At 32.3% G+C, this 23,910-nt stretch overlaps 1 protein-coding gene across 3 annotated transcripts in view; it reads left to right on the top strand.

The window, feature by feature from the left end:
* The window catches only part of GABRA2 (gamma-aminobutyric acid type A receptor subunit alpha2), a 130,326-nt gene extending 108,531 nt beyond the window's left edge, over positions 1–21,795 (top strand). For 2 of the 3 annotated variants that reach the window (XM_049790152.1, XM_049790151.1), the window contains 2 exons: positions 7,759–7,961; positions 19,855–21,795. In XM_049790152.1, coding sequence (XP_049646109.1) covers positions 7,759–7,961; positions 19,855–20,151 — 500 coding nt within the window. In that variant the 3' untranslated portion in view covers positions 20,152–21,795. Of the gene's footprint in view, positions 1–7,758; positions 7,962–14,673; positions 14,853–19,854 lie in introns of those variants that run through there. The other variant, XM_049790153.1, reaches the window with a different exon arrangement.
* Positions 21,796–23,910: the final 2,115 nt, after the last annotated feature.

Genomic DNA, 23,910 nt, shown 5'->3' with positions numbered 1-23,910 from the left:
AGGGTTTTCTAAGTAGAGTATCATGTATCTGCAAACAGTAAGAGCTTGATTTCTTCTTTTCCTATCTGGATTCCCTTGATACCTTTTTCTTGACTAATTGCTATAGCGAGTTCTTCCAGTGCTATGTTGAATAGGAGTGTTGAGACAGGACAGCCTTGTCTTTTGCCAGAATTTAGAGGGAAGGCTTTCAGTTTTTATCCATTGAGGATAATATTTGCCACTGGCTTGTGGTTGATGACCTTAACTATATTGAGAAAGGTTCCTTCCATTCCCATCTTGCTGAGAGTTTTGATCAAGAATGGGTGTTGGACCTTATCAAATGCTTTCTCTGCATCTATTGATATGATCATGTGGTTTTTATTTTTCTTGTTGTTGATGTTGTGTATTATGTTGATAGATTTATGGATGTTAAACCATCCTTACATTCCTGGGATGAAACCTATTTGTTCATAGTGGATGATCTTCTTAATGAGCCATTGAATCCTATTTGCCAGGATTTTGTTGAGGATCTGCATCTGCATTTATCAGCAATATTGGTCTGTAATTTTCTTTTTGGTAGCATCTCTGTCTGGTTTAGGTATCAAGGTGATGTTCGCTTCATAAAAGCTATTTGGAAGTGTTTCCATTTGTTCAATTTCATGAAAGAGTCTTCTAGGATTGGTAGTAGTTACTCTTGGAAAGTTGGAAAGAATTCATTAGTGAATCCATTTGGGCCTGGGCTTTTGTTTTTGGGCAGACATTTGATTACCGTTTTAATTTCAACAATAGTGATGGGGGTGTTTATATATGCTATATCCTCTTCCTTCAACCATGGAAGATTATGAGTCAAAGAATTTATCCATTTCTTCCAGGTTTTCATTTTAGTGGTGTAGAGTTTCTCAAAGTGGTTTCTGATTACTCTTTGAATCTCTGTCATATCAGTAGTGATCTCTCCTTTTCATTCCTGATACGAATTATCAAGTTTCTCTCTCTCTCTTTCTTTGTTAGTTTTGCCAGTGGTCTATCAATCTTGTTAATATTTTCAAATAACCAACTACTGCTTTCGTTGATATTTCAGATTGTTTTTTTGGGTTTTCACTTCGTTGATTTCTGCTCTCAGCTTTGTTATTTACTTCTGTCTCCCTATTTTTGGGTCCTTCTGTTGAGAACTTTCTAGTTCTATTAGCTGTGTCATTAAGCTACTCAGGTAAGCTCCTTCTTCCTTCCTGATATGTGCTAGCAAAGCTATAAATTTTCCTCTCAGTACTGCTTTTGCTGTGTCCCATAAGTTCTGATAGTTTGTGTCTTTATTGTCATTTGTTTCCAGGAACTTTTTGAATTCCTCCTTGATTTCATCTCGGACCCTGGTTATTCAGTATGAGACTGTTTAACTTCCAGGTGTTAAAGTTCTTCTTCTGAGTCCCTTTGGAATTCACAAATAATTTCAGAGCCTTGTGGTCAGGGAAGGTAGTCTGCAAAATTTCTGTCCTCTTGATATTATGGAGGTATGTTTTATGTGCCAGCATGTAGTCTATCCTGGAGAATGTCCCATGTACATTGGAGAAGAATGTGTATCCAGGTTTCAGGAGATGGAGTGTCCTATATATATCCACTAGGCCTCTTTTTCCATTTCTCTTTTCAGGTCTAGTATATTCTTCTTGGGTTTCAGTTTGGTTGACCTATCCAGTGTTGACAAAGCAGTGTTGAGGTCCCCCACAATTATTGTGTTGTTATCGATATTATTTTTCAGATTTGTCAACAGTTGTATTAAATATTTTGCTGGCCCCTCATTCAGTGCATAGATGTTTAGGAGAGTTATTTCTTCCTGCTCTACATACCCCTTGATTAATATAAAATGTCCATCTTTGTCTCTGACAACATTCCTGAGTATAAAGTTTGCATTATCTGATATTAGTAGGGCCACTCCAGCTTTTTTATGGGTGTTTTTTTTTTGGATAATTTTTCTCCAGCCTCTTATTTTGAGTCTATGTTTGTTCTGACTATTCAGGTGCGTTTCTTTTAAGCAGCAGAAGTTTGGATTGAGTTTTTTGATCCATTTAGTCACTCTGTGTCTCTTAACTGGTGCATTTAATCCATTGACTTTGAGAGAAAGAATTGTCCTGGGATTTAATGCCATCTTTATATCGAAATTTGGTATGTCTTTTGGTTAGTCTTGTCTTAAATTAGGTCTTTCAGTTTTTCTCTTAAGACTGGTTTTGTGTCTGTAAAGTTTCTGAGCTGTTTTTTGTCTGTGAAACCATGTATTCTCTGTCAAAGCGGAAAGTGAGCTTTGCTGGGTACAGTATTCCAGGTGATGCATTCATTTCATTCAGTCTTGTCACAATATCCCACCATTGCTTTCTGGCATTGAGTGTTTCTGGTGACAGGTCTGCTGTAAATCTCAAGGATGCTTGCTTGAACGTAATTTCCCTTTTTGATCTTGCTGTTTTCAGAATTCTGTCTCTATCTGTGGGATTTGTCATTGTGACTAGGATGTGTCTTGGGGTGGTTTTTCTGGGGTCTCTTTTGGTTGGTACTCTTCGAGCATGCAGGATTTGATCACATATATTCTTTAGCTCTGGAAGTTTCTCTTTAATGATGTTCTTGACAGTTGATTCTTCCTGGAAATTTTCTTCCTGGGTCTCTGGAACTCCAATGATTCTTAAGTTGTTTCTGTTGAGCTTATCATAAACTTCTATTTTCATCTGTTCCCATTCTGTGACTAATTTTTCCATTGTCTGTTCATTTGCTTTAAGTTTTATTTCCAATCTCTCCTGCTGTATGGAATTGTTATGTATCTCATCTTCCACAGCACCAAGTCTATTCTCAACTTCTGATACCCTGTCCCAGAGCTTATCTATTTTGTCATTCACTTCGTTTATTGACTTTTTCCGGCCTATTATTTGACATGTTATTTCAGTTTGGAGTTTTGTGATTTCTGTCTTCATATTTTCTTGGTTCTTATTAGTGTTCTGTTCAACTCGATCCATAGTTTCTTTGAGTTCGTTGAGCATCTTCCATATTGCTAGTCTAAAGTCCTTATCTGAGAGGTTGATTAGTTGGTTGGTCATTATCTGGTCATTAGAATTGTCATCTTCATTCTCTATGTCTGATGCTGGCCTGCGTTGTTTCCCCATTGTCACACTTGTATTGTGGATTTTTCTACGTGTTGTGGTGATATTCATTAGCTAAATGATGCAGGCAGCACACTCCTCTGGCTCTGTCCTTTCTGGATGGGTCGACTTGCCTCCAAGGAGGGGAGTCCTCCGTGGATGAAGCCTCACACAGGATCAAATCTTAGGCCCGAGCACACAGCAGAGAAGACAGCCCGGAGAGAAATGCTGGGCTTCAGTTATCCAGCTCAGTTCTTAGTGTGATTTTTCTTCTTGTTGCAATGGTGTTCTTTTCTTAGAAAGAGCGCTCCGCGGCTTAGCAAAGCGGAGTCAAAGTGCTCTGCTGGAGCCTCTTTTCAGCCCACTCCCAAGAGGTTCATGCAACAGGATAGTAGATAGACACACAAACAGGCAGCACTCACAGTTTTTCACAGTCGGGCCCCACTGGGCATGCGTAGTTTCCAAGTTTGGAAACTTTTACATGAGTGTACCTCCTTTAATTCACAGATCTTTCTATTTATATTATTATGGGAAGAAGGTGAAGTTGAAAGAATACAGAGGAAAGCTTATTTATAAAATCTTATCCCAATAAAAAGAAAAAATAAAATGAAAGAGAAATTATATGTACACAGCAGTTTTATGTTCAGTTATCCATAATGAATGAAAAAAACTATTCAGATAAAGATTGAATATTGTTAAAATAGACTCATTAACCTAATATTAAAATGCAATATGTTATTGGCTTGAATAAATTGATCAAATGTAACTTAAAACTAGAAGTGTAGAATTAGAACTCCAATTATATTTGTGGTTTGGAATCAGTTGAACTTGCATTTAATGTAGATTTTCTGTAAATTAATTAGAATTGATGCATACCTGTTCTCTCACACTAGGTTTGAAAGTTATGTTATCTAGAATTTTTTAAGTTAAATATATATATATATATATATAGGACTTTCTTTTTGCCAGTAAAGTAATGAAGTATTAAATAACTATATTATTGTATTTTATTTTTAAATATTTGTTTATTAATTATAACATCACTGTAGCAATTCAGGATGTTATTAGTAGGGAAGTTGGTGTAACATTGGGTACTATATTCAATTTCTTTTAAAAATAAAATAGTTCTGGGCTGGAGTGACAATATAGCAGATAGAGATCTTACTTTGCACACAGCCCACTGGGATTTGATTTTCTGTTTCCCATATGTTCCCTCAGCACTCTAAGGAGTTATTCCTGAAAACAGAGCTAGAAGTGACCCCCGAGCATTGCCTGGTGCCAAGAAAATAAAAATAAAAATTAAGTGGTTCCAAAAGTAAAACTTTATGTTTAAAAAATTTTCTATTTAACTTTCTCTGAAGATTAAGAAAATTAATAACCAGGCTGTAAAACTGAGTTAATTTGTTATAAAATTCCAGTGTGTGTATCTGAACCCATCTACTTTATTTTCCTACTGCAGCTTTTGTACAGATTTTAGGCAAGCAAATTACACCTGCTTTTTAAATTTTATTTTATTTTAGGTTATGGAGTTTACAAAATTGTTTATAAAATGTTTGATACATGAAACATACCAATATCTCATCTTCAGTCATAGGTCCTCTTTTCTCCTCCATGTTCCCCTATGTCCTTAAAACTGAACCTTAAACTTTAGATGGTAAGCTGTTATTGCCACCAATTTTCTATTACCTTTGGGCATATTCTATTCTCTTTCTCTGATTCTTCATATCCATCCTATGAGATAGATCATTGTACTGTTCCTTTCTTTATGAATAACTTCATCCAGTATAATACTTTCTGAATCCATTCATGCAATGCATGATTTTTATCTTTTCCTAAAGACAAGTATTATTCCATAATGTGCTACTGAATTTTTTATATCAATTCTTCTTTCTTTAAAACTTAAGTTGTTTCGGGGCCGGGTAGGTGGCGCTGGAGGTAAGGTGTCTGCCTTGCAAGCGCTAGCCAAGGAAGGACCGCGGTTCGATCCCCCGGCGTCCCATATGGTCCCCCCAAGCCAGGGGCGATTTCTGAGCACATAGCCAGGAGTAACCCCTGAGCGTCAAACGGGCGTGGCCCAAAAACCAAAAAAAAAAAAAAAACTTAAGTTGTTTCTTGGGTCCATTTGCCCTACAGTGGTAGGGTGTTTACCTTGCACAAGGTTGACTGACCTAGGACAGACACAGGTTCATTTCCTGACATCCCATATGGTCCCTTTAGTTTTCCAGGAGCAATTTCTGAGCCAGAAGCTAGGAGTAACTCCTGAGTGCCACTGGGTGTGGCCCAACCACTACCCCCAAAAAAACTGAAGTTGTTTTTGAATTGCACTTTTGGGCTCTTGGAATAGATGCAAAGAATTTTGGTCACCTGGAAGCTGAATTCTAGTATTTTTGAGAAATGTCCATATTGTTTTCTAAAATAGTTGAACCTGTCAATATTTATATTAGCAGAGAATGAGGGTTCTTTTTCTCCACATCAACATCAACACTGTTTTTGTTTAGTTCATTTTGAGGGTAGTGGAGAGCCTGCCCACCATGCTCAAGGCTACTATTATTTCTGCATTCAGGAATCACTCTTGGCAGTTTTTGGGGATCAGATTAGTTTGTTCCCTGAGACTGAACTCAAGTCAGTTATATACAAGGCAAACTCACTATCTGCTCAGTTCCAACATTTGTTTTTGTTCTTTGTGATATGTGTCAGTCTTACTGGTGTGAATGATATCTTATTGCTTTGATTTGCATTTTCCTGATAAGATTTTTTTATATTAATCAGGGAATATGATTCAAAGAAATAGAATTCACACTTTGTATATGGAAGCCCTGAGATTGATACATAAAACCTAGTCTTTCATACACTTCGCTATAGAAGAGCTTTGGGTAGACCTAAAAACAAAACAAACAAACAAAAATGTTTTTCTAACACTCAGAGAAAACAATGTCAATGTAAAGATACCCAATTTTTTGAGTATATCTTCTTGACAGTATAGCTGAACATATTGCCAAATAGTATATTGTTATGAATTATTTATATACTATATAAATTCATAAATATTGGCCTAAGTTATATTCCATTTCCATTAGTATGTTGTATTTATGTGTGTCTGAAGGTATGATTGTATTTGTGGGTATAACTATTGTATTCTGTTAATTATTCCATCATACAAAGTCTTAAGATTACTAAACATTTTATAGTATAAAACTTTTACTGTCTTGTTCATGTGATCCCAACACATTTCAATAAGTGCTTTTTAAGTATTCATTTAGAATATATACTCATTTATTTTAATTACCTTTGTTCCTCCTATCATCATTTTCATTGGTGTATACATTTATGTTTAAATAGAATAATTGCTACTTTGAATTACTATTGTAGATGAGAAAAGTAAAAGTGTGTTTTATCCTAAGAGGAAACAAAAAACAAACATGAACTAAAAATGAACATTTTTTAAATTATTTGAGTTCACTTTTAATTTAACATCTCCCTTATGTACATAGTTAAATATACCATAGGTTCTGTTGTGTATGTAAACATTTTAATGGGATTATTATGTTACTGACCCTACCCTGATCGGTAAGTGTGCCCTACACTAGGGTGTGACCTGGCATTCTGCTCCCACCCTAGAGTGGTACCTGATTCTGCTCCCACCATTGGGTGGTACCTGATTCTGGGGCATAAAAGCCAGGGTCTGTGGAAGGCGGGGGGCTTTTTTCCTGTGGCCTATTAGGCCTTTTGGCTTCGGCCTCTTCATGGAATAAAGAGCTGTTTTCTTCGGAAGCCTGACTGCCTGTTGGCTTTCTTCCTGCTGCATTCACCTCAGAACCGCCGACTGAACAGGGTAACAGACGTGTGGTCCGAGCTGGAGGAGAAAGGCCTCATCCTCCATCCCTCCATCAGTCAAACTCTTCAGGGGCTGACTTGCAACAGGTCCTATTAAGCAAGTAATTTTATATATTGAATGCTGATACTGGAAACTCCTAAATAAATGTTTCTTATTTAATTATCAACTGGAATTCCCTAATTACTGGAAAACATGGTTTGTAATAAAAGGAACTCGATTTTTAAGTCACTATAAGTACAAAATATCTCTTGAAAATGCTGATATACATTTATTATTTTGTTCTTAGATATTTCTTTTATTTTGTAAAGGCTTTAATTCTCAATAAAAATATGTTCTAGTGATGTTAAGCAATTTAGAATTAATTTCTTACTAATGCAGCCATACTTTGAATGAAAGCTTCTTAATCAATGTTCTGCTGAGATCTCTAATGTGAATGATTGGGCACTGCTTAACATGATTCAAATAAACAAGGGGAAAAGCAATGTGAAATACTATTTACTTTTTTTAAAATTTATGTTCATGGCCAATGGATCAATTTTCAATGCCTCCTCATTGAAAATTCTGTACTGCATATGTTTTGTTTAATCACAACCATAATTATAAAGAGACTTGAAGGGTTTAAGCAAAAAAAATAAAAACTGAAAGCATTTTAGTCTTTGTCTAAGAAAATAAAAAAAATTTATGATAATTACTTTACTCTGTTTTCTTCCACTTTTTAATTGGTAAAATTTGCACCATAGATAATTCTGAAGAAGCAAATCAAAAATCAAAAAAATGCTTTCATACTGGTCTTTGTTTATATTTTTTGGATCTTTTTTTTTTCTTTTACAGGGGTAACAACTGTTTTAACAATGACAACTCTAAGCATTAGTGCTCGAAATTCTCTCCCTAAAGTGGCTTATGCAACTGCCATGGACTGGTTCATTGCTGTTTGTTATGCATTTGTGTTTTCTGCACTTATTGAATTTGCTACTGTCAATTACTTCACCAAAAGAGGATGGGCTTGGGATGGAAAAAGTGTTGTAAATGACAAGGTAAGTGAGGTCTTTTTTCTTATTATTACTGAGAAACCACTAACAGAATTAGCTTATAAAACAGAAAACTTAAAAGTTATGATTAAAAACTATTTAGCATAATTTAGCTAATTCAAGCATAAGTATCAAGTAAATAATATAATTTATTTGGTGTATATAATATAATATAATATAAAAAGTATAAGTGAATTACATATATGCTTAGATAGATAGATCATATTTAGTACTTTTAAGTTGTGTTCTTGCTTGAAATTCTTTAGGAGAAGCAGGATTTTTGAAATCACTGTAAAGTTTTTGCTGTGTCAAGAATTATGCTACATTTTTATATATATTTTCTTTACAATGTTATATCTAGGATCTTGTTTATGTTTTCTTTTTTAATAATGAAGATACTGAGATTTAGTAGGTTATGTAAATAACTTATTCACATATTCTTACTTCATTTTCCATGACTAGTTATTAATATCCATGTACCTAGATTCTCTGATCACTAAATTTAAACTTTTAGACACCATGTAAGGAAAAGAAAGTATGAGAAAGAATATGGGTATAAACTTTCACCTGTTATAATTTTCAGGACCTATCCATTTTGGTATACTATGAAATCCCTTCCCGTTAGGTTTGATATAAAATTTCAGGCACCCAGTTGTATAAATAATGACCTAATGTCAAGAGATTTTATTCTGTTCATATATTCCTATTAAATTGGGAGCAATAGCACTGTGGGTGGGGTTCTAGTCTTAACTTTTAGCCAACCTGGGTTCTATTCCTGATTCTATTCCTCTCCTAGTCTTCTAGGAGTGATTGACTTCTAGGAGTGATCCCTCAGGGATCCCACAGTAAGCTTTTGAGTTTTTGAGTACCACTATATGTGGCCCCCAAAACTAAATAATACATCAAATATTAAATAAAAATTTTAAAGGTAGTCTAATAAAATTAACTACCTTTGGAAATTATTTTTAGATTTCAAGTACTGAAAGTTCATGGGCATTCTATGCTCTGAAATAATCCTTTCATATTCTTTAGATTATTAGACTTCTGTTTTAATGGATAATTTGATATATCACGATGAGATTTAATTTTTTATAATTTTTTTCTCTTTTAGTGGGTCACAGGTCATGCTCAAAGCCTACTCCTAGCTCAGTATTAAGGGTCATTTCTGGTCACCACCATAGGATATCAGGGATCAAACCTAGACTTTCTGCATAAAAACCATGTTCTCATACAGTTTAACTTTTGTCATAAATAGTCTTAAAAAGTAGTAGGCAATTCAATCTGGAGGGATTATTTTAATAGTATAGCTACAAAGTATACCTCCACTAAATTTGAAATAATTTGTTAATGATTTTAATTTTAGTTGATTTTTTCATTTCTTTGACTATTTTGCTCTTTAAATATTTAAACACTTGATGCTATAATTTAAATGCCTTCTTTTTATTTAATTTTGTGAATTATTGTAGTGTTTGTAAGTGAAATTTTATTTTATGCTCTGTTCAAAACTGTTATGCAATAAAATTATTAAAGGTAATATGGTTAAATTATAATGATAGACTTTTAGCTTTACTTAACTATTTATTTTAGATTGCACTATTTATTTATGATGTTTCTCTAAGTTAGTGTACTGCTTTTTATTAGTGTATAGTTTATACAATCACTCTCCTTTTTTGTTCTGTAAATTACACAATAATTTTAATAAAATACTCCTTGAAGGTTAAATTCTATGATATTTATGAATGTGTCAAAAATAATGATTTCTTTTATGAATAGCCAAACAATGTTTATTAAGATATATTTTCTTAATTTTACAAAGGTGTCAATAAAATTGACCTCAGGACTGGGCATATGAAATAATTTTCTTATCAATCTTGAAATTTGAATACAAATTTAATACATTAATAAAAAGCTGAAATTTTTGATGGTGCATTTTAAAGGGAATATCCTATTATTGATGCATACTTGAATTATTGCTACCTGTGCTCTAGCAAAACACATGTAACTGCCAGCTTAATTTCAAAGAACACTCTTAATATTAATATTACTTAAAATTTGTGGTTAAAGTAAATGGAGTATATTGTCCAAATTTATGTTCTTATTTATTTTTCATAACTACTATATCTCACAGTGTGAGCAGTTAATATATCACTCAGAATTATTTACTGAATAACTCTTCAATATTAAATTTAGCTATATGCCAATGATAAATTTTTAACTCTACAAGAAAGTTTATCTGTTTTTCTTTTTTATTGTTGATTTGTTAGTTTGGCATCACATTCACTATGCTTGAGATTACTCCTGACAGACTGGCAATGAGATGGGATGATGAGGTGGCCAAGTGCAAGACAAAAGCCTTACTTGCAGTAATATCTTCTTGGCCCCTATATAGGAAAGTTTATTTGAAAATATTTAAGCATCATAATTAACATACTATTGATGAAAAGTTTTGTGAATAAATGCTGCATGATCATAATCTTCAGCAGTGTCTGCTTCCCTCCACATTTTCTAAGTCACAGCCCATCTGTAAGCTAAAATGTATTTTCTAAAACTACCTTGTGAAAAATTTGGTCTTTAGAACTGAAAAATATACAACAAAAACATATTCTTTGTGTCAGGCAAATATATATATATAATAGTATAGTATAATATATAATAGTCACTTAAAAATGTATAAATAAACCCAGAAATTTATCCTACTGCTTATATAAATGTCAGTTCAGTGCACCTTTGGTTCAGATTATCTTAGATATAATTTTTAAATAGAAAACAATAATTTTCATAAAAACCCATTTTTATCCACAACCGTATTAGCTTTTTAAAAATTTTTACAGAATTGTACAGAGGAGATAGTATTTGCCTTGTACTAGACTGACATGGGTTCAATTCCTGTCATCCCATATTGTTCCTTGAACCTGCCAGAAGTGATTTCTGAGGAAAAACCTAGAATAAGAGCTGAGCAATTTTACGTATGATCAAAAAAATAGTTTTACATAATGGAAGAAATCTTTTGTTTTTGAGGTTGGTGAACACGAGCAAATGATCGGTCAAGAATCAGTTCATCTAAATAATGTATCTTGAGGCCAGAGCAATACTACAGTGTAGAGCATTTGCCTTGCATGCAGCCAACACAGGTTCAATTCCAGCTTCCCATATGGTCCCCCAAGCCTGGTAGGAATATTTATGAGCACAGAGCCAGGAGTAACTTCTGAACACTACCGGTGTGCCTCCGCAAAAACACAAATACTGTATCTTTTCTTTAAAGTCAGTTTTATAAATAAATAAATTCACCTAAATCCTACTATAGTGTGTGTCATTGATTAAAGAAATTATTATTTATTGTACATACTATACTGTATGTTCTGTAATCTTAGGCAAGGACTCTATAAACCTGTGACTTCTGGGATGAAAAAAGGCAGAAAAATTTTACCAATCCAAAATACAATTGTAGACCAAATATGCTAAATAATTTTAAAACTTCTTACTTAGTTTTATAAATAAATATAAAATATCTGGAACACTCCCTTATACCTGCTTTTTATTCTCTACTACAAGATTTACTTATTTTTCTTTTCTACTGATCCTTTAACATCTTGAACCATGTTATTAGTGTTTGGTGTCTGTTTCCATTTATTTCTTCAAATTCATCACCTCCAACTCCTTCCCACATTTCAATCTGTAAAATCATTATGTAAACTGTATTTAATTTACTACAAAACAAAAGTACATTTTATCCTGAGTTATTAAAGTTCTCCATCCTTAGATTCTGCTTTCTCTAAAAAATATTTTATTGCATTTTTACTTTTCTATCATTTTACAAAATTAATTACTTTTCTATAATTCTCAACCCTTTGTAAACTGATTTCCATTCCAATTTTTTATCCTCTGTAGAGAGCCATTTTTTCTGTGACAGGAACCAATAGTTTCATCACTTTCAGTCTGATAATTTTCCATTTTTCTTAATAGATTTCCATTATGTAGTCTTATACTGAGGAACTCCATCCATTTCAGCATATCTCTTTGTCTTTGTCTCTGTCTCTGTCTTTCTCTCTATCATCTATCTATCTATCTATCTATCTATCTATCTATCTATCTATCTATCTCTCTATCTACTATCTATCTCTCAAACTGATTTCACTTTTGATTTGGGTAGGGCATTTGCCTTGCACACAGCCGACCCAGATTCAACCCTGGTATTCCTTATGGTCCTCCTTGCACATCAGGAGTAATTCCTGAGTGTAGAGCCAAAAGTATACTTGAGCATCAGCATGTATAACTTCAAAATAATAACAACAGCAACAAAAACAGGCTTCACTGGAAATTTTTTTTCTGATCCTGGCAGCTAACACTATATATTCTAATTTCTGAGTCTCTGTCAAATTTAAAGAAAATTTTTGCTATTTGGTATCCATTTTGTTTATCACTTTATATAATGATTCAGCTCTATTTCATGTTTTGTTGTTTCTACTTTCACTATTCAAATCGTTCTTGATGGTATAAGGAATTTAGTACAAATATTTGTAGAAATGGTAAGAATGTCTGCAACAGAAATTAAAGCAGTATTCATCCACTAGACAGGTAATTTTTACTTATTTTTAGAACAAATATAAATACTCCAAAATTTCTAGCCCTTGCTACTCTTCCCCATAATTAGATTCAATGGCAAATGTTTATAGTCTCCTGGTCTTTGGCATTAGAGCTTTTATCACAATAAGTAACTGCATGTTCATATCTCATTTAATTCAATGATTTTTAACAGCAACATCCATGTTTATTATAATAAATAGCTTATCCCTAGGTTATCATATTAAATAGCTTATCTCTAGAACTTTGTAAAAACCCTATAGATTTCAAGTACTCATTTAATGCAGTATAAATTACTAAAGTAAAACCAAATCAAATCTGGCTGGAGAGAAAGTATAGGGATAACAAGCCTTGTCATATTCAATCTCTGCACAATATAGGATCCCCAAGCACCACAGGAGTTAATTTCAGAGCCTTTTTGATTACACTATTTATTTGTTGCTTGCATGTTTGAAGGTCATCCTATACTCTTGAGTTCTGGGCATTAATCAACCAGGTTTTCTTCATCCTATGTAAGGACTCTACCCACTGTGCTATCTTACCAGCCTCCAATATATCACTATTTAAATAATTGTCTGTATAACAGTAAACCCAGATCTAAAGTGTGTGCTAATATTCTTCCTCTAACTATAAGAAATATTGCCAGAATCCAGTGCCTCCACATCTCTATGACTTTCCTTATGCCTGTCCCTCTTGCTTAATGCCCTATTCTTACTTTCATCCTTCCCTAACTAATCAATCAATTTCCAAAAATCACCCGCTTTTACTTAATCTTGAAACTTTGCAAATGAATCTAGTTTTCACTCCCTTTTATGTTACTGTCTCTGTCTCAAATTTCTTTTAATAGGCTCATTAAAATACACTTCTTGTACTTTAAGTAAATCTGATTTAAATTCCAGATTATATGAAATGAGAGCTTAAATAGTTATCACTATCCCTGACATAGGAACTGTCACACTGTTAATTTGTTTTAATTAAATTGAACATATAACTTTAATAATTGTATATAATTTCCATTTGTCAGAGTTAGTGGTTCACACTGAAAAGCATATCTTGAGAAAACGTTGATTATTTTTATAATACACAAAGCAACAAAGGTAATTAACATTACATGTGCCATTTTTGTGATACTCTCCACACAGATTGCTAAAATAATATTTTGTTTTAAATTTATTTGTATTTTTTAATTTTTAAATTTAATCACCAGGAATTACAATGTCGCAAAATTATTCATAATTAAGTTTCAGGTGTACAATGTTCCAACACCTGCCTTTTCCCTAGTGTCCACTTCCTTCCACAAATGCCTCCAAATCATCCTTATGCACCCCAACAGCCTCCTTCTATGGCATGTATTTTACCCTACCCTTATATTAATGTTCCTTTCCTTGTCCCATCCCCAGTTCAATCCTACTAGAAAGTTTTCTACATAAGTCCAGTTTTCCTGCTCTTATTTTCTATTGCCTTTGGGCATTTGTATTCCCTTGTTATGCTTATTTATATCCTGTATATGAGAGGTCATTCAGTATATTTTTAGCATTCTTCCTTCTTCCAAAATTATTTCAGGCAGTTTACCAAAGGAATGAATGTGCATATATTATAAAATAAAATAGAAATAGAACAGGAAATCTAGATGAAGGAAAATAGATTGCAAGTGTATCACTATTTGGGTCACAAAATTTGTTGTACTCCTTAGCTAGGGTATTTGAGCTTCTGATACTGAACATTTTAGCTCAAATAAACCATGAAAAGTGAGACTAGAAAGTCACTTCTTTTAATCAAAAATGAAAGAATAATGGGCCTGAGAGAAAGCACAGTGGTTAAATGCTTGTATTGAATGTAGCCAACTCTTATTCATTCTCCAGTACCACATATGGTCCTTTGAGCACTACCAGTATTTATCATAAAACAGTCAGAAAAAAAAACCCTGAGCACCACAGGGTATTCCCATTTTCTTAGCACCCACAAAATTTTTAAAAAATTAAAGTATTGATTTCCTTAGAGACAATATTTCCTTACCTTGAATTTTCTATAAAATATTACTATGGTGTTATTTAGGAAAATCTAGGTACTATTACAAGTAATGTCAACATTTTCCCAATAAAAGCAGTAATGAATTTCATATTGATGTTTCATGTAGTCCCCTTCAATAAAAGCTGAAGTCATTACATTAACATAAAACTCAGTGAAAGCAATTCTTCAAGGAGCTAAACTAATATGGTCCAAGTGTATAGCTTTTTCATGGCCAATTTAACTCAAGGAAAGACTTTAGAGTACTTAGAGAAGTGGATGGACTGTATAACCTTTAAACAATCTTCTGTAAGTATCACTTTTCTCAGTCAGGATGGCTAGCAGAGAGTTAATAATAGGATTATATGACAGGTACCTGTTGTTTTAAAAGCTTTAGCCAAAAAATCACTGCATAAAGCAACATGGCTTGTAAAAGGAGTACAGACTTGCCACTTCAAAAAACTGGGGTTTACTCCAAACTCGCTATATATAATGAGTGTTATATTTGAGAGCTTCTTTATCCTAAATGACAAACTGGAGATATTTTTATAATGTTAAAGTCATCTAAGTGTTTTTTCTATTTTGTTTTATATGCCAAGTCACTTCACTAAATGTTCTATTAATTAGCGGGTTATATTAACTGATATGTAAGGAAGGCAAGATTATTTGGTACCAAGCTTCAAAATATTTTTATTGCCAATATTTTTCCAGATTTGAAAGTCAAAATAAATATTCAGATATTATAATAAATTTATAATCTGAGAATATTCTGTGTTGTACAAAAATAATTTCAAAATTATTGAAAATATGAGTTATAATTCCTTTTCACCTCAGTCAAGTAACTACATCAGTGACTTCAATAGAGTCATAGTTTACTGCTTTTCCCCAGCTAATGTATAAAAATAGATGATTTGTTGATTTTGTTTCTGAAATATATTCCCATCCCCACTAAGATAAAATTTAATCACAAGTAAAACAGCTTCTCCAAGCATACATTTAATTATTTTCTAATCTTTCTACATCTATAGATAATGATATGAGGAATTTCATTATACATAAAAATTATAATAATGTGATTTCTATTAATCTAATAACTACATTCTGTTTATATAGTTTATATAGAAATAGATTTCCATCAGTCTATTACAATATTACATAATATTTATCCTTAAGTACACTTTTTTCTGAACTTGCCTTATAAGACGATCTGTGCTAGAATTTCTGCAATATAGCCTTTGCCTTCAAAGAACTTTAAATCGAGTGGGTCTTAAAGCAAGAAAATACCTTCATAAAGACAGTCTCTGAAGAAGCATCTTATACATGTACTTTTCTACAGAAGAAAGTGCTGTCTCGATGGAATTATGAGTTGATATATATATATATCAACTCATAATATATATATATATATTGAGAATTAGTGTGAGTAGATTACTCCTGGGATCCTTTGTAGTATTATGCCTAGAATAAGGATTACAGGAGTCTTAGGGGCTGAAGTTGGGCATTTAATGTGGCCTGAATTTATTAATAAATATTTATTTAATTTATTAATAAATATTTGTATTTAATTATTTGTGGGATGTGTATGTCTAAAGTCAATAATAAATAAATATTTGAGAGATCTCAATCATCTATTGCTAATTAGCAAAAGTCACTTTATAGTTTATAGAAAGAAAAGTAACAGTTGGCCTTTATTTTTATACTTGCCTTCCAATTGGTTTCATTTTCTAAACTTGAAATACTTCAATACTTATCATTTTATTCCTTGTTGGACTTATTCTTCAAAAGGTAAGAAGTGGGCAATTGAAGCATTAAAGGTGAAAGAGAAAACAATTAAAATTAGTCTCTGGGGAAATTAGGTAGTATGAATTATAAAAAATTGAAAGAGCAAAAAAATTATAAATGAACATGAACATTTGAATATTATCTATGAAAATGAGTATTGCTTTGAACAACTTAGCACTTCAATAGGCACTCCTTGATTGTTTTCATGCCCCTTTAAAGGGTTTAAGTATAAACCACAAATTACACTAAATAACTCAAAATAATTCTTGAAGGATCAAAGTTAGGTAGGGCAATGCTTTACCTGACAGATAGCATGATAGCAACAGATAGTTTCACTATACTCCAGGAAACCCTTATAACACTATCTCTTAACTTTTTAAAAAATAAATTTAATAATTTGTAGGGCAATGTTTATCAATGTTATTAATAGCAAATACAAGTTTTATAAATAATATTAATAGATTATATTGTGTCAATCATTTGTATATTGAAGCAGATTTTAGAAATTGCTATAAATTCAGTGAAATTTGTTTCCTGTACTTATGATTTTAATTTTAGAAGCTATATGTTTTGTTTTTTTTTATTTTTGGGCCACACCCGTTTGACGCTCAGGGGTTACTCCTGGCTATGCGCTCAGAAATCGCTCCTGGCTTGGGGGGACCATATGGGACACCAGGGGATCGAACCGCGGTCCATCCTACGCTAGCGCTTGCAAGGCAGACACCTTAACTCTAGCGCCACCTTCCCGGCCCCAGAAGCTATATGTTTTACTGTAGATTTATGATAACTATTTTCAAATGGACTTTAGGGAGTTATTTTATGTATCATAACATGAGTCTAAAATGCTGAACTAGAAAAACTTTACTTGACTATAGATGGAAAAGTTTGAGCAACATGGGTATGTCCTATGTTTCATTCACTTTCTTGGAAATATATCATTAATATATTAGTCTCATCACTGGGTGGGGGCTAAAATCAGATAGTGTTCATGACTGTTGTACCTTGCTACTGATTCTAAAAACAGTTTAGTTTTCATACATAGGGAGATATTTTGAGGTCAAAAAGATGATGTATAAATTGTTAATCTTGTTTCTAAAGTTTATACATATATTCAGATTTTAAATTCTACTTTTCACAATGGAAAAATTTAGGTTTGCTTTACAGTTTTTGATAAAAATTACACATAAGAATTTTTTAACATCACTTAAAGGTATCTGCAATATTAAGATGAAACTAAAACTACAACATGCACTTCTATTTGTTTTGCACATATTGGTGTCCTCTGGCTGTTTCAGAGGCAATATCCATTTTATTTAATCAAAGTGTGTATTCTGATTGGTTGGTTTTCTGCTCTAGAGATCATCGATGTATCTAAGTGTATCTTATAGGTATACAGTTGCAGTGGGAAGAAGGAGGTTGAGCAGTATTAATTAGTCAATGCCTATATTAATAAAACTTAATCCAGCTTTAGTAAGGACACAACTTTGGTAGCAATGAACATTTACAGTTTATGTTTCTTTGCTTAAACCCTACAGCATAATTCCATAGTTTAAATTTATCTTTCTTGTTATAAATCTCTTGAGGTTTACCATGTGATAATGATGGCTTTCCACTGATGTAAAGGATATAATATATATCTGCTCATGAACATTCATTACAATTATCTCCTTTATAGTAGTTATAGATGTTACTTTCATTAAGAGACTTGTTTTAATTCAGCTAGAATCTAAATTAATTTTATTCTTAGAACATCTGATTACAGTTTTTTTATTATTTTTGTTTTTTAAATATTTGGTGATATTTATTTATTTATTTATTTATTTTGACATTCCCAGTAATAATATTCAGGGAACAGTCCTGGCTCAGTGTTTATGGGGGGAGGGGGTCCTCTCCTGTTCTCTCCTGGCAGTGCTTAGATAACTATAATGTAAGTACCAGAGAAGTGCTAATACATGCTCAACCAGGTGAGAAGAAGCACACAACTTCATTTAAAATAGGTTCTATGAGACATAAATTATTAGTTGATCACACAACCAAAGAATTAATTTATGCATTTTGAAAAATGCTAGGAAAGAAATAATATGCTACAAATGACAAACCTGGAATAACAAAGAATTCATTAAATAGAATGACAATGAAACTTTTATGAGGAAATGACTCTTAAACCAACATCAAAGGTTATTCTTTATGTAAAAATATTGTGTAAAATACAATATAGGTAGCATAACCAAAGGATTAAAAAAAGAGTCTAAAATCTGAAATTATTTCAGTGTTACTAGTATACACTGGCAAAGAAAAGAGTCCATGCTTAAGAGGATTGATTTTACCTTTTGTTCTATGAGGAACAATAATTATTTTAAACAAAAGTATCCCCGATGATCTCATTTATATACATAAAATTCTTGTGACCATTGTCTTTCCAATAACATAACAATATCAAGTCAAATAGGGGGAGTATACTATTATTTGAGATTCAGATAGGAAAAACTTACACAGATTATAGCAGAAATAAATAAATTGAAGATTATAGGAAATAAATGGTGGTTGAACTAGTAAAAAATCCAAAAGTTTATGTTGAATTTTTATTACATTGCTTTATGTATTTGATGATTACTTTCACCATGTGAGCAAAGCATAAACATATGGTTTTGACATAAGGGGGGTTCATTTAATTAAGAAAATATTTTTCTTGGGCCGGAGAGATAGCACAGCGGTAAGGTGTTTGCCTTAGATGCAGAAGGAGGGTGGTTTGAATCCCGGCATCCCATATGGTCCCCCGAGCATGCCAGGGGCAATCTCTGAGCATGAAGCCAGGAGTAACCCCTGAGGGCTGCTGGATGTGACCCACCCCCCAAAAAAGAAAATATTTTTCTTTTTAAAGAGTTTGAATTATCTATTAAGTATTTTATCTTTTTTCTTTTCTTTTTTTTTTTCTTTCTGGTTTTTGGGCCACACTCGGTAACGCTCAGGGGTTCCCCTGGCTATGCGCTCAGAAATCCCTCCTGGCTTGGGGGACCATATGGGACACCAGGAGATTGAACCGCGGTCCATCCTAGACTAGTGCAGGCAAGGCAGGCACCTTACCTCTAGCGCCACCACGCCAGCCACTTATCTATTTTCTTAAAGTATTTGTTGTTGTTCTGTTCAACACATACATTGAATAGCTATTCCTGTAATGGGATAAAATTATTTAATATATATGCATATGTGTATTTATGTGTATGTGCATATATACACATTTATATATTATATGTCTTATAAACATATATATGTAAGACAAAAGTTTTTATTTACATATTTTTATTTATTTATTATTTATTTAACTCTGGGGATTTCTGAACCTCATAGTCTTAAATCAGAATCAGCTCATTTTATTTCTTCTTTTTGAATAGTCATCATGCTTGCCAGGTTAATTTTCTTCAGAATTTGGGATGAGGTTTGGGAAATGCTAAATAGGCATACTGCATACTTTTTTCATTTTAGCATGCTAACCTCATGTTTTGTTCATTTTTGTATTTTCACTTATTAGAAAAAAGAAAAGACTACTGTCGTGATACAGAACAATGCTTATGCCGTGGCTGTGGCCAATTATGCCCCGAACCTTTCAAAAGATCCAGTTCTCTCTACCATTGCCAAGAGTGCAACCACTCCAGAACCGAACAAGAAGCCAGAAAACAAGCCACCTGAAGCCAAGAAAACTTTCAACAGTGTTAGCAAAATTGACAGAATGTCTAGAATAGTTTTTCCAGTTCTGTTTGGGACATTTAATTTGGTTTACTGGGCTACATATTTAAACAGGGAGCCTGTACTGGGGGTCAGTCCTTGAATGGAGACTTGGGTTGTCTTTGATGAAGAGCACCATTACCTTGGTTTGTTTTGCTATGTACAGACTGACTAATAACTGCTAATTTGAGAGTTAACATGTACAGTATGTATATATTGATATAAATTACCTTAGATGTCTAAAAGATATTTGCTAAGTCATGGCACTGAAGGCAGGAAATGTCCAATGCCAAAAGAGCCACTGCCTTTTAAAAAGATTTGCCCTAGAACTAGATGAATGTGACTTTCAGGTGATTTATCTCCTCTCTTCTAACAGTGATGGATATGGGTATCCTATGCTTCACTTTATAGGGCCTTTGGATTTGGGTCTCAAAAATGGGTATTTTTTACGATCACCTAATTATAATGTAAGATTACCATTCATTATCATCACAAAATGAATCCTTTAAAATAACAGAACTTCATATCAAGAACATTAGTTTCATTCTTGAGTGCTCTAAATCCCTGCTAGTGTAATTGAAAGCTTGGCACACATAAGAAGAAAAAAAATTGAAATCAGCTTTTTACTCTGTATAGTATTGATAGCCATGTATATATTACAGCATGACCAGCTCAAATAATTATGAGTTAACCCTGACAGAAAGTAAATTATGCCTAGAATTTAATTAATAATGGAATGTCATGGTCATTACACTTTTAGTATCAGAATTTATTTGAAAAATCAATCATTAAAATTCTAAAAATTATTTTAATTCTTGGAAACTACTTTAAATTTATAAAAGATAAATATGTCTTAACTCTTTCCAGGTATGAGTTATGTTGATATTGACAGACTAATATTTTTGGTGCTGGAGATGAGAAAGCATTCAGCATGGCTTAAGTGGAGCAGAGTTTGTATTGGATTAGGAAAGTGTGCCCCCAAACTCCCACAATTAGAATTCATAGGTGTCACAGAATATAGATAAGCACTTATACAATTCTCTTCTTTCCTGTTTACTACAAATTCTGCCTTAAGGCTTCTTTACATCCAGAGTTAGAAGCCACTAATCATAAAGGAAAGGGTGCTGAATTGGCACCTTTTTCTTTCTTGAAAGTTGTTTGTCCACTTAAGAATTAATGTAAATCTGTTTTTGTAAATTACAACTTAAAATTTTGTTGTCAAAAATTTACAACAGCTTTGTATACCTGGAAAGATTTTGGTAAGAGTTGAACATTTTTAAACTGAAACTTTAAAGTATCACAGATTGTGGGTTAGATCATAGACAGAAACATGAACACATATGTACATCAAACACACAATTAGCTAAATTAGAACAGAACACAATGGGAACTAAATTAGAAACCACAATTTTCAATTTTATAAAATTTCTAATTGCTAATGTGTAAGATTCATATTTCTTTAATATTAAATATTTCTTTATTCTCCCCAGAATATATTAGTAAATGTAACCAACGTGTCTCATGCCTAGATTCAGTGTTTTCACAAACACAATTCTTTGTCTCATATACATATTAGCAGTTATCAGTTGACTTTTAATATTAGATACACCTTAGTGATGGTGTTTTTGTAGAAAAAAAGTAGTCAAATAGTGACATTTCTTGCAGTTTTGTACAGTATTTCAGTATAGTGCATAAAAAAGTATGTTCATTAAAATAATAAAAAGAATATCTTATGAAAATAAGCAAACTTACAAAAATTTCTTTGTCTCATTTAATTGTTTTATTTTGCTTTTGTGGGATTCTGAATATATATTGCACAATTCTATTTACACCAGGGTCACAAAATGCATTTTATTAAAAGATTTTGCAATGAAGATACCTGACATTCAACATTTCCTCAAGCAAACTACAATTCAGAACCAAATAATTTTATCACATTATACAATAAATGTATTCCTTTCTGATAACATTTTTACCTAAATAGACTAAAATATATTTGTAGTTGTATTGAAAAAGATCATATCCTATTTTTCACACATTAATATAATGCATAGCTATTCTGTGTAAATCATAAAAAATATGCATTAGTATAAAGGAAGTTCACAATGCTTGAAGGAAACTAATAAAAATATAAACATTTTAATGTAAAGTATACATTATTAGATATTGGATGTAGGGTATGCATTATTAAATACTGGAAAATATTTGATATAAATTCTTCATTGTCCCCTAATAGTTAATTATTATCACAAATTTATAAAGATTTATACATTAAAATAATATAAATAGAAGTTTTTTGAAAAATATGATTTATCCTTTCCTTGGGCAAAAGGTTATATCTATATTGAAGGCATCAGCTTTAATAATTTGATTGCAATTAACCAGAAATATCACTGAAATTTTTTTAATTTAATCAAATACTATTTGAATTTTATGGCATTCATATAGTCATATTTGCTGATAATGTACAGTGTCTTGCTATTTTTGCCCTCTAAGTTTATTTTGCTTTTTTATGCAATTTCTAATCTTCAAAGCTTAGGCAAATAAGAGGGAACTTATGGTCTTACTGAGAAAGGAATGATGCTCTATAGAAAAGCATTGTAAACTATAGAAACTTGGCTTTTAAAAATAATTTCTGCTTCCATAAATCATAAAGATCCAAAGTAAAGTTAAGATATATTTATAAAATAAAACTGATTTTTTCAGGAATATTAACATATATGACAATGGTCTCTTTAGTCAATTTTTTAAATCACTGGTACATTGACAAAGGATTATAGTCTATACAAAGCATCTATAAATTCATTTATATATAAATAAAGTTAGAATCTCACTTCACCAAAGCTAATTTTGTACATTGTAATTAAAATGTGTTTCAGTTTTCTTGTAAAGATCTCATCACCTATATTTAATATTCCAATACTTGTGCTTTCATTACATTGAGGCCTCATTATAACCATGATTATTATATAATCTTGGATTTTAGAATTTATTTTTTAATTGTTTTGGGTTTTTGTTTTTTGTGATGCTCAGGGTTTACTCCTGGCTTGAGGGACCATATGGGATACCGGGGGATGAAATCATCATCCATTCTAGGCTAACTCAGGCAAAGAAGACACCTTACGACTTGTGACTCTGTTCCAGCCCAAGAAGTTAATTATTTATATAGGCTACATCAGCACACTATTCTGAAAATTATACAAATTTAAATTAAATGTAGATTTCTCATTTTATACTTTTTTATTTATAATATATACCTATTTATCATTCCGCTTGGGGATATACACATATGTGTATGTATAATATGTGTGTGTATGTATACACCATTAACCCAACAAGATAACTGCCACATTTTTCTTTACAATATAACTTTTTTTAAGTCACTAAATTTTTTAACTAACAAGAATTTTTTTTGAGGACTCTAGTCCCAATCACTTCCATCATATATGTCTGGGTATGTTTTCATGGCCTTGCTTCAGCCTCCTCTAGGTTTCACTACCAGTACTCATTGACTGCCTCCTGTGGCCACTTAAGTTCTCTGTCTGGAAGGAAACAGGGAAGCTCCAATCCATCCCATTAACCATCCTTTTCCAAAACTGTGCAAATGAAAGAAATTTCAATTTATATCACATAGTTCCAGGCAGATTAGATCTAGCACTTATTTCTCTTAGAAAATATATAGCTCAAAATCCAGTTGAACATACAAAGAACTAATTTGCAATATTTTTATTATACTTAGATAACTTCGTTGGTTTAGAAAAAATAATCTCTACGCAGATATATCTTGAGCCACCTTTTAAATAGATAACTTTCTTAAACACCCTCATACTCCAGCAATTCAAATCAGCAGTGAAGTTAAGGA

The sequence above is a fragment of the Suncus etruscus genome, chromosome 16 (assembly GCF_024139225.1).
Source record: "Suncus etruscus isolate mSunEtr1 chromosome 16, mSunEtr1.pri.cur, whole genome shotgun sequence".
Lineage (NCBI taxonomy): Eukaryota > Metazoa > Chordata > Mammalia > Eulipotyphla > Soricidae > Suncus > Suncus etruscus.
This window is presented reverse-complemented; position numbering and strand designations above follow the sequence as displayed.